The sequence below is a fragment of the Eulemur rufifrons genome, chromosome 1 (assembly GCF_041146395.1).
Source record: "Eulemur rufifrons isolate Redbay chromosome 1, OSU_ERuf_1, whole genome shotgun sequence".
Lineage (NCBI taxonomy): Eukaryota > Metazoa > Chordata > Mammalia > Primates > Lemuridae > Eulemur > Eulemur rufifrons.
Window position 1 is genome coordinate 86,580,079 of NC_090983.1, and position 17,551 is coordinate 86,597,629.

At 54.4% G+C, this 17,551-nt stretch overlaps 1 protein-coding gene across 1 annotated transcript in view; it reads right to left on the reverse strand.

Annotated features, from left to right (window-relative positions):
- Positions 1 to 246: 246 nt before the first annotated feature.
- MGAT5 (alpha-1,6-mannosylglycoprotein 6-beta-N-acetylglucosaminyltransferase) overlaps positions 247 to 17,551 on the reverse strand; it is a 196,523-nt gene continuing 179,218 nt past the window's right edge. Inside the window, exons 15-16 of the mRNA XM_069473322.1 lie at positions 6,738 to 6,895; positions 247 to 445 (exon numbers count right to left, since the gene is read on the reverse strand). Coding sequence (XP_069329423.1) covers positions 247 to 445; positions 6,738 to 6,895 — 357 coding nt within the window. The remainder of the gene's footprint in view (positions 446 to 6,737; positions 6,896 to 17,551) is intronic.

The following is a 17,551-nucleotide window of genomic DNA, read 5'->3' on the forward strand; positions in this document are numbered from 1 at the left end:
AAACAGAAATGGCACCATGCCAGGGAGAAGCCAGACTCCCGGCCTGGTACCTGCTCTCCTCGTGTTTGGTGAAGACTCCACTGGGCTGCTCTGACCACAGCAAGAGCAACACCAAAATGAAAACTCCCACCAAAAAGATCAGGCTCTGGCCAGAGTCCCTGAATGAATTCTGCCCCTGGCCCTGCCCCATGGGGCTGGAGCCCTTGTCCGTCCCAGCAGCATGGTGTGGGGCTGAGCAGGTGGCCGCTATAGGCAGTCTTTACAGAGAGCCACCTGGCCTTTGATGAAGTCCCTGCAGGGGCAGATCCTCCGGTGTCTGTGGTGGGCACCCGCACAGCTGAAGAGCAGGAGGTCGCCTTGAAACACACAGTGCTTGTTCTTGGGGTCGAAGGAGGGCACCAGGATGTCCTTGGCCATCTCTGAGCTTTGGCAGATCACCTTGTACCTGAAGAGGAAGAGAAAGGCACGTGGGCTGCTGATGCAGAGGACAGGTCTGTCCTCGTACTGGTGCCGTCAGCTGCCTCCTGACGTGTGGGGGGAGGTTCTCCTGCTTTAGAAACAAAATGGCACCCACCCTCGGACCCCGAGACCCTCCACACTCCTAGGCATCCAGGCTGGAGAGGGCATGTGCGCACCAGGGCGTGTGTGCAGGGGTGTGTGTTGTGTTCAAGCTGCCAGTGAAGTGTCGCCTGTGATGGAGAAAAACTGGAAACAACCCAAATACTCACCAAGCGGGGAACAGCCAAATAAATCATGGCCCATCTGTGCTTCTGGAGTTCTCTGCAGCCAGTGAAAAAGAACGAGGGGGAAACGTGTGCTCTAGCACGAGCGCCGGCCTGGAGGGAGGTGAGTTCCGGAACGGGACGCACCCGTGTCATCAGCCCCATGTGTGAGCGTGAGGGTCGAAGGTCGAGAAGGCTACTCACTAACGCACTAGCAATAGTTGCTTTCAAGGAAGTGAGACTGGGCCAAAGCTATGCATTATTTAGATTTTTTTTTAAAGTATGTTTAACTTTTGTTAAAGGCTTAAAAACATTCCTGTTACATGGCCTTATTCTCCCACGGGAAAGCAGACAGAAGGTGCTGTCCTGGGGCATCAGCTCACTGGGCCTGTGCAGCTACCCTTTGGCCACAGCGACAGTAACCCCAGTTAGAGGTGACTGAGCCGGGGCCGCCTCTCCCAAGCTCGGTGTTCTTTCTCCTCTGCCATCTCCTCCCAACAGCTGAGTGGTCTGTGGGCTGGGACCATGCTTGGGGGGGACAAGGATACTCCCATTCCTGATGTTGGCCTCTCCTTTCAAAGAAGAGCTGTCTCTTTCCCTCTGGATGGGGTGCACTGGTCCCACCCAGCTTGGCTCCCCAGCACAGAGAGGCCCCCCCCAGAGTGCAGGCTGATTGCCAGGTGGGACCTGTACTGCATCCGGGTTCCAACAAGGAGGTGTGAGGGGGCCTGGCACACCTGGGTTTGAGTCCCAGCTTCATCTCTTAGCAACTGTGTGACCTTGGACAAATGACTGAGCCTCTCTGTGCCTCAGTTTTCCCTTTTGTAGAATGAGGATAAGGAACCCTTAACTGAAGGAATTGAATTAGTGCCTCTGTGGCACTTGGGAGAGTCGTGCTCCGAGTTAGTGTTCAATAAATGGTAACTGTCATTGCTATGGTCATCGTCACTGATGTCATCACTCTCCCCTGGCAGACACGGGATAGGCTATGCCACCTTCCTCCCCTGCCCTGCGATGTGAATTTACAAACATACCAACCATTTCCCTTTCGCTTTGTTCGTGAAGTCTCACTTCTTGCCGACAGGGAGGGGATCAGGATGGGGAGCTTGAGGTTTCCTGTTGCCCCTGGGAAGCTTCCACGGCAACCGCACGTGCACGGCAGGAGGCGTCATGCTCGCTGGCGCTGCTGCATCCTGTCTCCTTCCAGCCCACGGCTCCCTGGGGCCCGCCTCCCCTGCTGACATTCCCCCAGCCGTCCCCAGCACATCTCTTGAGCTCTCCGGGGCGCTGCCGGCCTAGATCCTGCTCAGCTTCACCGAGGCCCCAACTGCTTCTGGGACCCAGCACGTCCCTGGCCCTCTGGCCTCCGTCTCCCCAGAGCCTGCGGCTGTGGCTGCACAGGTGACCAGACCGGGAGCCCGAGGCCACTCCGGAGAGCGGGCCCCTCTTATCCCGCCCCTGCGATTGCCAGGGGAGCTCTGTGCCTTCCCCGCACACCCCAACGCCCTGCTCTCGCTGCCAGCCGGGAGACGGCAGCGCTCAGGGGTTTAAGGCCATGAACCTATGAAGCGAGAGGGCAGGAAGTGGGATTTTTATGGATTTCCTAAAGGGAAAAATGAGTCAGACTTGGAGCTCCCAGGTCCTTCGCAGGCTACCCTGAGGGCCAGCAAAGAGAGAGGGGTGTCTGGAGCTGAATTCTGAATGGAAAGTTTACATGTGGAACGTGGCCTTGGGACACGGATGTATACTTGTGACATTTATTTATTTAGGTGAATTACAGCAGTTGCTGTGCCGTCACTCGATCTGCCTGGCACACTGACCAGGGCGTGGAAATCGCCACAACCCCTCTCAGACCCCACGGCAAGGGATGTAATTGTCAGGAGCCAAGAAAAATCCCCTCGCTCCCTCCCGGGTCACCTGGACTCAGGCTCCAGGACACCACCTCCCTCCCAGGGTACGAGCCCACCTGGGCCCCGCTGAGGCCACCAGCAGCGGTGTGACCCTGCCCGGTGATGCACAGAGACCCCCACAGCTCACACGGCAGACGCTTCCCGGAGCCACAGTGAGACCTGTCATGCGGTAGCTCCCCCAAGGTTCAATGGATGTGGTGCTGTGGCCCGTGGTGGGTGCCACTTTGGGATGGCATCTGACCCCCTGGCCTGAGCGTCCTCTAGGCCCCCTGGGGAGCTCTCCCACAGCCCTGGGTGTTCAGGAAGGCGACTGTATCACCTATGCTGAACTAGTTGGCAGACGAAGGCACCAGAGAGGCGAGGTGACTTTCCCGTCACTAGAGCATATGGAGAGACCAGACAGCCTCCCTCTGAGGCCCCTGGCTCTTTAGGGGTACACGTGCTATACCTGCCTGTGTCCCTGAGACGGCTGCCTCCCTCCCCCACACACTCCTGCGCTGCTGACTTCTCGCCAGGGCCTGAAGAGCTTTTCCTACAGGATGGAGGTGGGGCTCCCGGGCCACCAGCCCTCAGCTGACGAGTTACAGCTCTTGAAGGAGGACAGGAAGGCAAAGCTCCTTGCCATGGGGCTGCCATCGCAGGCGTTAGGCTGAGAAGCCCGGCACTGGGGGAGGACGCAGAAGCCGCAGTCCCACCTGCTGCCCCGGCTCCTGCACCCGCCCTGCCTTAGAGCGCCTTCCTCCCTCCACCCCCTCTCCGGGAACTTTGTTCATTCCAGTCCTGTCCCACCAAGTCTCCTTGTGCCCACTCTGGCTCAGGGCTGTCTCTCTACTCTGAGGTGCCAAAGTGCTCACGGTCTAGACTGCACCACTTAGCATTTCCGCTTCTCACAGAGCAACCCCGACTGCCAACATTGTGAAATTTTGGAAGACACAACTTTAAGAGGTAGCAAGCTTACAAACTGGGCTTCAAGTGAACACGTGTTGCTAGGTATGGCGCCGAGTCCTCCCCACGGGGCCACACTGGGATGGACTCTGGCACTTCTCTGGGCTCCCCACCCTGGCCCGGGAGGAGTCCTGTCCAGAGGGTGGGTCGCAGCTGAATCCCGCATGCTTTGCGGCAGCCTCTCCAGAATGAACTGCAGCTGCGTGAGCTGGAACTCAAGGATGAGCTGCCCGACCCTCCCTGATTCAAGATGACAACACAGGATGCTCCCAAGGCTCCGCTGACGTGACATATAAAATTCACAGTACACAACGAGGACACGTGGTTCTTAAAGGCCGTGGATACCCAAAGACTGAAAGGAGCTTAAGCCTGGCTCAGAAGCAGGCCCCAAGCTGGAGAAGAGAAAGCAGCACTGGCTTGCAGGAGCTGCTAATTGCTAATTGGCCATGAATATGGATGGGCCAGGATTACCTCCACGCTGAGGAGGCACTCAATAGACCGCCAGATAGCTGGGCTTTCACAATATTATCAGTATTTACAAATGCATGAACAAGTTATTCAGTAGGGCTCTTATGTTCAGAAAATTAAATTCAGACGGATTTGTTGCAAAATTAGCATTCATTCCAGCCTCCTGCTAAAGAAAACCCTCATCTCTGCAGTGGGGTCGGGGTGAGCGATCCCACAGCACAGGGTCTGGCTGCAGGGCAGCCCCACGCCGAGTCCCTGTTCTCATGGACCCTGCATGGTGTACAGAGGGAGGGAGGGAGGCCAGGGCAGGGGACTGGCTTTTCCAGGCTTGGCCTGGTGGCCTCAGGCCTACTCCGATGCCCAAAGCTCTCTGAGGAAAGGGCTGCTCTGCTGTGTCTCTGGCGAGAGCTGTACATTATCTCACCGCCCCCCAGGATGTCCCCATTTTGCAGATGAGAAAACTGATAGAACAGAGGGAACTGGCCACTCGCCCAGCTGTGTCCGGGCTGACCTGCACCCTTGCCCTGGAGGCGGGATGCCTGCGTGAGGCCCCGTGTCAGCCCCAAGCCAGGCCCTGATCACGGTCCCTGGCCCGGGAGCCCTGACTCCTGCCTGGCCAGGAAGGAAGCTGCCACGTTCAGGGCTCCCGTTCGGGTCCCCTTCCCAGGATGCAGCATCTCACGTTCCCTCTTCCAGAGGTGGGCTGATGCCAACGGTACTGTGCAGTCTCCAGTCCGTACCTAGCGAATTCAGACTTCTGTGCAGACAGAGTACTCAGGGTTCTCAAAAAGCCACCTTGCTCCGGGAGCTGTCTGCAAAAGGGGCCAGTGGAAAGCCCCTCACGGAACCCCAGGATTCAGGGTCTGTGCGTGGAATTGGACGCTCCGAGCACCATCAGCGGCTTTCCACACCCACCAGACCCCACCCTCACAGAGCTTCCCTGGTCTCGCCACACGGACCTCCCTCTTCTGGCCCGTGCCTCTGTTTTGATGGTGGAATCGGGGCAGCCTCTGCACCTGGTCTTCCCATAAAAAGGAGAAAAAACAGCATCGCCCACATGCCTGCTCAGGAGAGCATCCCTGCAGGCTGGACTCCAGCGGCCACACTCCTTCCCTAAAGAGAGAAGATACCTACAAAGTGTGACATTACGCTTTCCATAAAAAGTGTATCACAGCACACTTGAGGCTAAGACGACTCACGCGAGGGACCAGGGCGCAAGACCACCGTGCACAGATGGCCACAGTGGCTGACAGCACTAGCAGGGCGTGAAGCCAGGACCGGGACAGGTGAACCCGGAGCCCCAAGTCCACGCTGTTCCTAGACGTGCTCTTCAAGCCAGGGGCAGTCCAGCTGTAGACTGAGCATTTGGAGTTGGGACAGTGTCTTATTGTTTATAGGCAAGTCTCTCGGAGAAAACGCCTCAGCAGAGCTACTAAGGTAGAGGGTGGGGAGGCTGGACAATTAAGCAATGGGTGGGCCAGTGTGGGATGTGATAAAAATCAGGAGATTTAGCCCTGCCGTGTCAAGGATCAGAGGCCAGAAGAAACCTCACATGGAAATTTGGGGACTGTAAAAGCCAACTCCAAAATGCCGACACAAAGAAAAACTAAGGGCATCACTAAAAGTAACGCAAGTGATGCGGGGTTTGGGTGCTCGGCCCCTCCCAATCTCACACTGACATTGAGCCCCAGCGTTCATTGTGGGGTCTGTCTGGGTCACGGGGCGGATCCCTCATGAATGGCTGGTGCCCTCCCTGAGAGGATGAGTTCACAGGACAGCTGGTTGTTTAAGGGCTTGGCACCACCTATTCCCTCTTTTGCTCCCTCTCTTGCCACGTGACACGCCTGCCCCCCTTCGCCCTCCAACTTGACTGCAAGACCCTGAAGCCCTCAGCAGAAGCAGCTGCTGGCGCTGTGCTTCTTGTACAGCCTGCAAAACCCTGGGCCAAATAAACCTCTTCTCTGTAAATCATCCAGTCTCAGGTGCTCCTTTATAGCAATGAAAAATGGACGAAGACAGCAAGCGCAAGGTAAAATGCAAGGAATAGTGAAGACCCTCCCGTGTGCAGCCCTGGGCCAGTGTGCCTGGTGCCACATCCACCCTGCTGCCACGGGACTCGGTGCACCAGGTGCAAAGGTCCAGAACGAAGTGCAAAAGGGAACAGGGCTGCAGGTCGGGAAGGTGGTTCGTGGAATTTGTTGTGAGCAGTTTGCTGCCAGCTCCTTCTACGTATTTCTCACTCCTTTCTGACTCTAGGGTCAAGGACTGCCACCCATCCCCTGCTCAGGCTCTGCTGGGGGCCATCTGGGGACCCTGCTGCTGCCAGGGGTCCGTCTGTGCTTGTGGCTCTGTGCCCACCTCCGCTCCCACTGTTCTTGGGGCCATTAGCAAACTGAACACCTCCCACAGTCTCCAAGCTCAGACGTGGCACTGTTTATGCAAACACAGCACCCCCATTCAAATTCTAAACACAGCAACCTCATCTCACCTGACAGAACAACCTTGGGCTAATTCTCTCTGGGGGGAACGTGCTGTGTCCTGCTCCCCTTCCCACGCCTTGTCCCCAGAGCCCACAAGCCTGGAAACTGGAACCTGGTACCACTCACCCAGGCCTAACCCAGAGGCAAGCTGGAGTCTACAGAGGCTGAGCTGTCCACCTCCCCACCCCCTGCCCCCACCCCAAGGCACTTACTTCAGCATGTCCTTGTCCTTGTTGAGGTGCTGGAAGAAAGAAGGCTCACAGATGAGCTGGCTCTCCTGGCACACCTGCTTGCAGGACTGCCCGGGCTCAGCGAGCTTCACCTGCAGGGCGCTGAGGGGCGGCCACATCACTTGCCCATGGCAGAAGTCCTAGAATGACAATGAAGCTGTTGGCCAAGGGACCAAGGATACAACTGGGGATTCCCAGCCCTGCCAAGCGACCCGGGCCAATGGGCCGCACCACGCGGGAGAGCAGCGGAGGGAAGGAGTGGGGACAGACCAGGGCTGGAATGAGGCTGACCTACACCACCACCTTGGGCCAGGTCTTGACCTCTCTAGTCACCAGCTTCCTCGACCACGAGAGGGGACAACAGCGTCTTGCACACAGGGCTCAAGGAAAAGAGGGAATGCCCATCATGTGCACAGTGCCACATCTGCCATCCTGCCATCGTCACCCTCGCTCTTTAAGGCCCATCTTCAGGCCACCTCTGAACCCAGAGACTCTGTGTCTACTCTAATTTGGCAGTTACCTAACGTGATATTGTTTCAGGAGTGCTCGTTTTATCCCGATGGCAAGATTCCGACGTCATGAGGGGAAGGATCACACGGGGGAGCCTGCAGGCGTCTCTGATGTCAACTGACGTGGGGCCTCGTCCTTGCAGGGACTCGGGGCGTGTCGGTTGAAAACAACCACAGTGAGTCCTCACTGTGAGCACAGGCTCTCAGAAACTGACTACAGCAAAACCCACTTCACCACGAGCTGACCGATATAAACCAGAGTCAAGTTCCCACAGCACGTTTCTGGCCACAAAAGCATCATCAAATTTTTAAATAAAGATCCCAAACACTTCTCATATTAAACACTGAAATAAAGGTGAGCCCATATGTACATTTAAGAAAGATTAATAAAAACAATAGGATAACTATTTATCTTTATCCAATTTTTGGAGAGTCAGTGAGTGATCGTGGTCATAGTGGGGGTGAGTTAAATCAAGGAACGAATATCTGTAAAGCAAAAACCGTCAGGAGCTCCTCCTCCTGCCACACAGTTCACCAACATTCACAGATACGCAGGGTTACCGAGGCCTTCCGTAGCGCATTGTTTCTCGTCTTGCATCTCCAATACACGATCGTTGTGTGCTTTAGAGTTTTAGTGTAAAATCGTATGTACAAGATCTGTCCGGAAAGTATCCAGCCATGCGATGTGAATATGTACACTAACAACGGCTGGTTTTCCAACCTGTTTATTCCAGTTCAGGGTCACGGGTCCCAGCAGCTCAGAGCGCACGGCGGGAACCAGCCCCGGACGGGACACCGCCCCATCGCAGGGCACGCTCACACACACCCCCGACTCACTCAGACGGGGGCCACGTGGACGTGCCAGCGAACTTCACTGAGCGCGTCTGTGGGACGTGGGGCGAAACCAGAGCACCTGGAGAAAACCCACGCAGGCGTGAGGAAAACGTGCGAACGCCGCACCAACAGTGGCCCCAGCCAGGAATCAACATATGTTTTTTTCTTATTGACAATGCAACAAAATGACTTAGAACAAATCATTATTCAAGGACCTGCTGTACAACATTCTACCAATCGAACAACTAGAGAAACAGTCTGAGCAGCTCGTGGCAGGACGAGGAACATGACACCCCCTACAACGAAGGCAAAGGGGGGTGCTCGGAATGGGGCACAGCCAGTCACCCCCGGGTCCCAGCGGGAGCGGAGGGAACCAGCCAGTCCGAGGATAACCTGGGGCTGGGCAGAGAGGGCGGGAGGACCAGGAAGCAACTGTGGCAGCAGGAGGACCCATCGGTGTGGCTAGGAAGGTGAGCGGGGACATCTCTCTGGCTTGCGGCCCCGGCTCTCATTTCAGCTGTGCCTGACGTGATCCTGAGCAGGTGCCAGTGGTGGGAGCACAGGCGCCCGTGACACCGAGAGCTCCCAGAGCTCGCCGTCTGCGGCCCTTTCCGTGCAGACACCCGAGGGCCGTGTTGAAGTCCATGGGGGCAGGGCCAGCCCTCCGGGAGCCCAGTGGTGGTTGGGATCCTGGCTCTGGATGCCACTTGTGGGAACTCGCCCCACAGATATCTGGGGACATGTGCACAGAAACCCTACAGGATGGCAGGGACAGCACAGCAGTACTGTCAGACCGGCTCAGAACAACCTGAAGGTTATATCTAAACAGATAGCTGCTTGAGGACAAATAACACCGGAAAAGAGGCAGGTTTCTATGAGCCAACGGGGGAACATCTCTAAGACGTCCTGAGCAGGGGAAGCAGAGTGAGGGCTGGTGCGTGGTGTTTCCCCCGCGGCAAGCACTGGGGAGGAGACAGACACGTGTGAACACGCATGTGCCGCTCCAAGAGCCTCTCTTCCCTGAGAAGCGAAATGGAGTGACAGGGTCGGGAGTGGTAAGGAAATGTACCTTTCAGTGTGTGTCCTTCTGGAATATTCTATGTTTCCGCACACTTCCTTCCCTCACCCGGTGTGGGGGAGCTGGTCAGTCACCTCAGGGCCTGGAGCTCCGGCACCAGCACAGACAGAGGAAGCGTTTCCCGCCCTGCCCTGTCCGTCATGTGGAGGGTGACACGCTGCGGGGTGGGGGTGCTGAGCACCAAGGTGAGTGCAGGGCTGGCAGGAGCGGCCTCCAGGACGGGTCTTCCCTACTGCCTGTGTGTGTGTGTGTGTGTGTGTGTGTGTGTTTTAGTACGTTGTGTTTGTATAACTTTTAGTGAGCCAAAGGCAACAAAAAATGAGCAAAGCCAAACCCACCCCAGGTTCTACAGGCAGCAGGCTCTGAGAGTATATCCTGCCTCTCCCTTCACCGGCTACATGAACTTGCAGGCAAAATACGCAACAGTCTGCAGGGGCTTGGCCTCATTGGCGAGCACGGCGGGAGGGAGCCGGGAGTCCGGCTGGGACTCTGCTCCCAGCTGTGGGGATTCACAGCTGTCTCCCAAGGCCTCTCTGACTGTGCTCACACACAAAACGAGGATACACCATCTGCCCGCCCTTCATGCCTTACGTAATTCCCGTGAGATAAAAATGGGGGGGACTGGTAAGAAGGCACCTTGAAATGCTAAAGACAATGTTCCAAGGCTGACCGCTATTCACCGCCAGGGTCCAGAGGTGAAAGTTGAGTTGCCTGAATTACATATAATGATTCACCCACATCTACGAGAGCCACCTCTGGGCCCAGCCGCCGGCAGGGCACAACTGCAGTGGAAGCCCACTGATGGCCTCTTCTCATCCGCAGGTGCCAGCGCCACTGGGTGCTCCCAGAGGGCTGGCGGTCTTCTGTTGTGTCCAACCACGGCACAAGCTAACGTGGCAAGACCACATTACCTTAGGTCCTCACCGTAAGCAGTCACACAGTCATTCGTTCATTCATCCACTCAGCAAATACTAGTGAGAGGCAGAAAAGCATAGGGTTCAGCGCTCACACTGCCTAGATTTCAATCTCAGCTCCTCCATCTGTTAATTCGTCACGATGTGAGAAGCGCCTGATATGTATGTATCGCACCATGCAGCTGTTGGCTGTCACCACTGCTATGTGCAACCTAGGCCCTTGGTGGGGGGATTGCTTGGCACACAAAGGAACCCAGACCCCGCCTTCGTTCAGTGAGGGGGAAAGAAAACAAAACAGGTAAGTCAGGTATATACAGTATGTTAAAAGGCAGTAGGTGCTCTAGAAAAGAAGGAAGTGAGGCCAGGCATGGTGGCGCGTGCCTGTAGTCCCAGCACTTTGGGAGGCTGAAGCAGGAGGATCACCTGAACCCAGGAGTTCGAGGTTGCAGTGAGCTATGATCATGCCACTGCACTCCAGCCTGGGTGACAGAGCAAGACCCTGCCTCAAAAAAAAAAAAAAAAAAAAAAGAAATGAGACTGGCTGGGGGTGTGTGTGTCCAGATAATGAATTACCGAGAAGGTGGCGTTTGAGAAAAGGCCTAAGTAAGGGGGTGAGCCATGCAAGTATCTACGAAGAACGTTCCAGGCAGAGGAGAACCCAGATCTGAGGCTCTGACAAAGGAGACTGTTCCGAGAGGAGCGGGGCATTCTGGTGGCTTGGGCAGAGTGTGCGCTGTGCATGGGAAGCAGGGGCGATGGGGTCCGGGAGGCAGAGCACGCAGAGCTTACGGGGCCAACGTAAAGCTCTAGCTTTCCCTCAGAGTGAGATGGAAGCCACTGGAGATTTCTGGGCAGAGGAGCAGCAGGACCCCCAGTGCTGGGAACAGAGAGACAGACAGTTGCTGCCACAGCCCAGGGAGAGAGGGACTCAAGCCGGACACAAGCATCTTTGTTCAAACCTCTAAGAAACACATAAGTTGGCTTTGAAGGTGTCTTCATTCATTCATTCATTCAAGGCTTCACAAATGACCATTAAAACTTTACACTGGGAGTTGGAAATATGAGCATGAAGGAGACACAGTCCCTGGGCTCATAGGTTTAGTGTACAGTCTAGTGAGAGGGGCCGGCCCTTGAAAAATTACAGAGCAGTACAAAACATCTGCCCAAACAGGATGCACAGGCCACTCAGAGGGAGGCAAGGATTAACTCTAGGGAGGGGGAAGCGTGGTAGTGGCAGCAATCAGAGAAGGCTTCCAGGAGGCAGGGACTTCTGGGCTGGGCTTTGCAGGATGCATAGGAATTAGTGGCTTATTGCTAGTATGAGCCTTTGCATATAACTGGTGCTCAATAAAGAGCTGTTGAACTGAACTGGATGGTTCTGGCATCCTGGGGGCTTTGAGAGCAGAAGAAGAAAAGGAGACAATTCCAATCCAGCAAGCCTCTATGCTGTCGGAATGAGACATAAACAGTAATTTCCAATCTGGCTAACAAGCCCACTTAGAACACAGAACATCTGCATTCCTCCTTAACAATTATTCCAACCAGTCTCCAAATTTCCCCAAATGTGCTTGACTATTCTGGAATGTCCATGCAGTACCCATCAACCATAATAAGAAAGGTCTATTAACCAACAAATTTATGAGAAAGAGCAATGTTCTAAACAAATGAACACCAGCCACTGTGAAGAGGTAAGGGCAGTGCCTCGGTAACAACAAAGGCTAATTAACAGCAAGGAGAAAACACTAACAAAACACTAACAAAAATACCACAAGAACAAGGGCAGGGGTGCAGTGCTCCCTGGGAGAAGCTCTAGGTACAGGGGCTGGCTGGTCCCTCCCTCTTGGCTGGCTGGGCCGGGGAAAGGGTCATCTGCTGGGAGCAGAGCGGAGGAGCAGGAACCGAAGGGCCGACAAGAGAACGCCGAGTGGTGTGCGATGGGCCTGCCCCCCAAACCCCACCGAGAGTCCAGGCCGAATCTCCAGCAGAGTCCCTAAGTCCATGGTGGATTAGGTACAAGCCGATTTCTGTGGAAACCACGATGTTTGGAACCACGAAGGCAGGTTTGGATATACACACCTGGAGGCAGGAGCTAGAGGCAGACAGACCGGGCATTTGCACACAGAGAGGAGGGAGGGAGGAGTTTGGTGGGACAGGTTCCGGGCCAGGAGGACAGGGTTTGGGCCGCGTTCAGCCAGCTCTTTAAGGGATAAAGGACACGTGTTATTTGTGTTACGCTGGGAGATCGGGTCTGGCGCGGAAAGGGTTTAATAAGAATTGAGTGACTGACCGCATCAGGCACACCTCAGTTGCCAGGGCAGATCCCACCGCTCTCAGCCCGAGCTGTCCCTCAAAAGGAAGTGGACTCTGTCCATGGGCAGCCCCTGGCCCGTTGCCCAGAAGCGAGCGTGAATTTGTGTTTCCAAAGGCAACGGAGGGCGGCCGTGGAGCTGAGCGGCAGGCACTCATCTCCCCGGGGCATCTCTACTCTCGCAAGCTCGCCCGTGAGGCGCAGGACGGAAACCCACCACCTTCATGCTCTGCGACTGCTAGGAGCCGCCCAGGGAGAGATGTAAACACACCTCACACAAAGATCTCGTGCACAGCACTTACCACACACGCCAAGGGCAGAAAGAGCCCAAATGTCCATCAACTGGGGGATGGATCAACAAACCGCGGCATAGCTGTACTATGGAACACCCAGCAATAAAAAGTAAGCGCTCATACATGGTACAACATGGATGAGCCCCCAAAACAAGTGAAAGAAGCCAGAAGTATCCAGAAAAGGCAAACCTAGAAAGACTGAGCATAGATCAGTGGTTTTTCGGGGCTGGGGCAGGAACAAGGACTGTAAACAGGTACAAATGAGCTTCCTGGGGTGCTTGAAACATTGCAAAGCTAGACGGTGGTGGTAGTTGCACGCTCTATCCATTTGCTGGAAAAAAAAAATCACTGAACTGTACCCTAACACAGTGAGTTTTAGGGGCTGTAAATTACATCTCAATGAAGCCGTGTGAGGAACACACCTGTCGGTTTCTGTGCCCCTGCGGCAGCAAGTAGCTCGGGCTTTCGGAGCCTGCCCGGGCCACGTGCTGTTCCCAGCGCTAAACATGTGTCTGTCCGTGGAGCCCTCCACCGACCCAATGGGGCTTCCTGCTACCTGCCCCGTTTCACAGACGAGGAAAGAGCACGAGAAGTTAGGTAACTTGCCCAAGGCCAGGGACGGTGGCAGCAGAGCTGGGAGGTGAACCCAGCCTCCAGGGTCCCGCGCTTAATCATTACCAAGCCCGTCTCTCTGAGAGCAGGACTAGCTGGGCAAACAGCAGCCATTGATTTTTCAAGTAAACATTCCCCAAGCAAGTGCCAGTCTTCCCTCCTTTGAAATTCCTTTTTCCCTTCTCCTGTGTTACCTCCACCATCACCTCTACCCCCGGACTGCCCAGATTCACTAACAGGCGTGCCCTTGTGTCCAGAACACTCCTCGGTGAGTGCATTACAGGCTCTGATGAGCAGACATCCTAGGAACCTCAGCTGATTCCACAGGCGCTCTTGAATTTTTTTTTTTTTTTTGGAGACAGAGTCTCATTCTGTCACCCCAGGGTAAAGTGCAGGGGCATCATCATAGCTCACAGCAACCTCAAACTCCTGGGCTCAAGTGATCCTCCTGCCTCAGCCTCCCGAGCAGCTGAGACTATAGGAGTGTGCCACCACTCCCAGCTAGTTTTTCTATTTTTTGTAGAGACAGGAGTGGGGGCAGTGGGTGGAGGGGTTGGGGAGACTCACATGCTCTTGCTCAGGCTGGTCTTAAACTCCTGACCTCAAGCAATCCTCCCACCTCCGCCTCCCAGAGTGCTGGGATTACAGGTGTGAGCTGCCCCTCTCTGCCTCCAGGCTGAGTTAACCCTTTTTTACCCTCTGTATCTCCAGAATGCTTTTCACACGAATTAACAGCTCTTTACACACTAGCAGGACTGCAACCATCCTGTATATTTACAGGGTCTTTATAGGAAATAGGAAATAGGGATCAAGAGCGTATGTGTGGTTTTTAGAAATCAATCTGATCGTTGCTATTCCTGCAAAATAACCTGCTGTACTCTCTGGCCTGAGGCCAACACATAAGACTTCCCCATGAAATGCATAATGAAAACCTGAACATGCCCAGACATACTCAGGATAGCGAGTAATAGTGCTTGATCTTAGAAATACAAAGAATTTGCCTCTGCTGGAGACGGTGCCTCTTTTAGAGAGCTGATCTAAAAGAGCGTGCAGTTCAAATCAACATTTTTAGTACAGCAAAGGGAGGGAGGACATTAGGGAAGAGCAGGTGGTCCTCCTAGGGCCAGGGGTCTTTCCCACTGGGTGCCTGCCCAGGGCTGGCTGGCTATGGGGTGGGCTTCCTGCTGGCGACTGCTCAACTGTACATTTAAGCCTGGGGTGCTCTCGATTGATGTCAATTGGCTCCCTCTGGCTCCTGCTGCCTTGGCTGAGCTTGACGGACAACCTTGAAAGGTTTCTGGGGTGAAAGCTTCTGTGTTCTCCTTGCAGATCACAAGGAGAACTCCGAAGGCAGAGACCAGCCTAATTAGAGCGGCGGCAGGAAGCTCCTCCTCAAAGCTGCAGGCTTTGCTGTTCATACCAAGAGCATCTTCCTTCCCCCCTCGTTGCTCTTTGAAGATATTCATCTAGCTGCAAAAACAACAAAGACCCCAAGCTCTAAAATACTGGGGCCTGGAGCTAACGGTTAGAAGACTCAAACTGTGAACCGATGGGGTCCTTGGCTTCTTCTCTTCCCTCTGGCATCAGGGGAACATTCTGGGTCCAGTGGAATCCCTGGGATGAACTCAAAACAGGCCCCTTTATTGCTTGTTCAGGATCATTGGGAGGATGTTTAGTAAGAATGCCCCAAACACAAGATTCCTAGAATGATTCTTTTAAACGGCAATCTGAGAGCACCCCTGCCCTTCATCCTGTGACAAAACCTTCCTTTAGCCTCCTTCTGTCCCGGAATCAAATCTGAATCCTTCGGCCAAGCCTCTCACCTCGGCCCTGTCTTGGGTCGTAGCTAAACTTCCTACCGTTCACCCTGACTTCCCTTTATTCTCGGGCCTTTACATCTGACTTGCCCGGCCCTGCCGGTGCCCCCAGTCTGCCTTCAGGACCCACCTCCCACGAGACACCTTCAGACACTCTCTCCTCTCTCCCCCTCCCCGCCCCACCCTGCAGGCTGGGCCCTGCCGTCCCAAAGCATCCCGCCCACGTCACCATCACCGGGCTTGGCCCACATGGTGGCACTGACTGTGCACTTGGCTGCCTTCTCCATGAAGCTCGAAGCCACCTGAGGGCAGGGACAGGGCCCTTGACATCTTCTCCCCAACTGCCAGCACAGTCCACAGTGTGCTCCAGTTGACAAATATCCACAGAGCGGATGAATCAATCAACACGAGCAGGGAAAAAAGAAATCACTGATTTCTGTGAATGGCAGATCTCAAAGTCTTTATGCGGGGGGGTGGGGGGTGGGGGGGTATTTTTATTAGCATGTTTTCCAGATGACAATTTAAGTAACATTTTCCCAGTCATGAAGCCCAAGACAAGCTTCCTGGTTCTCCACACAGGAGTAAGAAGCACGCTCACTGGCCTCTCACTCATGCATTCATCCCCTCCCCTGGGAGTTCCTGCGCCCCCACTGTGTGTCAGGAGGGGTGCGAGGGACCCAGAGGTGAACAGGCGAGGTGGGGGCCCCGTGTCCTGGAGCGTTTGGCAAGGGCTGCCTGGGGAACAGGACCTTCCTAGCAATGGGCTTTCAGAGGACTTGAGAACTTTTAAGGACTCACTAGGATTCATGAGCCTCAAGGAAGAAATAAAAGCGTCCAAATAAACCTGCTCAAGGGTCATTCATGCCCGGTAGGGAGCAGCTATCTTCCCTGAGGGGAAGTGGGGACAGGAAAAGAGGAGGAGCGTTTCGGCAGCAGCTGGAGGGACCCAGCTACCTACGACCTCAGGAGGGCCACCGAGATGGCAGGTAGCAAGCGCTGTGATGTCTTAAAACATACCGCCAAAGGGGGCCCTGCAGCCCCTCTTGACCCCTGCAGGAAGGGCGAGCGGCTCTAGGAGGTAAAGCAGGATGGGAGGCACAGCTCCGGGACACCAGCCATCTCCCGACGCCCCGGCAAGTGCTGCCGGCGCAGACCCAGCCTCGCACCAAACCAGCGTCAAATCCAGATTCCACAACTCGTGAGCTCGAGAACTGTGAGTCTCGGTTTCCACTATCCAGAGAAGGGGGCTATTACTGCCACCTCCTGGGATTACCGTGGGGAGTCAACGAGATGGTACACGGTGATGTGCTTGGCACAGAATCTCTATGGATGTGGTTGGCAGAGTTATGATTCTGTCATTCTGGTGTCACATAAAGGCTGAACGAGGTAACCATTCAAATGCTTAGCCCCCGTGGTAAGGCCTGATGACTAATATTATATATACTATATATAACAATTCTAGTACAACATAGTGTCCTACAGTATAACGCACTATAGCATAGCATATTGAATAACCAACAGTACTAGTCTGCATTTATTAAACACCATGTGCCAGTCCCTGTTCTAAGCGCTTCTCCTGTGCTAGCTCATGAGGAAGGAAGTAGGTCCCATCATTACCCTTATTTTACAGAGGACACTAAGGCACAGGGAGGCTGAGCGACATGCTTAAGTCATACAACCAGAAACTTGTGGTGCCAGGAGTTGAACCCAGGTGGCTGGAAAGCAGATACTTGCCGCTGACACAAACTCAGCACATCAAAGGCGCCACCCTGGGTGCGTGAACCATGGCTCCCCCTCCGTGGGGCACCCGGGGCTGCTGGCTGGCTGCTCACCAGTCTGTCTCCTCAAACCACCGCCTCTTCCTTTGAAAGGCCCCTTGGGCCTACAATCTGTGCCTACTTAGATTTTCAACACACCATCTCTATTTTCAGCCTGCACAATTCTCATCCTCCATTGTGTAAAGATCCCTTTATTGTCTTAAAACACTCTGCTTTGCTCTTTAAGAAGAGCCCCTTATTTCTGAAATCTGGTCAAAGAGTTCATATTCCTTTACCCACAGGGGTTCTGAGTCATCTATTTCTAGCTCTGTGTTGCTTTTGAAGCTCAAGGAATTAAAATGCTATAAAGTGACAGCAATGTCACTCTTGGCCTTTACTTCTAGGAGCACAAGCTGCAGTTTCTAAACCCTGTTGGGGGAGGTGGGACTCTTGGCACCCTCCCCTGCTTTGGAACCAAAGTCCTGCTTTTATCTGTTTTATATGCCTAGGTTTTGGGCTAAGGTTTCATTTGAAAAGGGTCATTTTTTAGAAGAAGTTTGAAAACCACTGAAAAGTCCTACCACGTTTGGAATTACTGAACATATATTATATTAAAGGAATGCTTAGAAACCCCTGGTTTCAGTCCTTGCCTTTCTTAGGGTGAGAAATGAAGA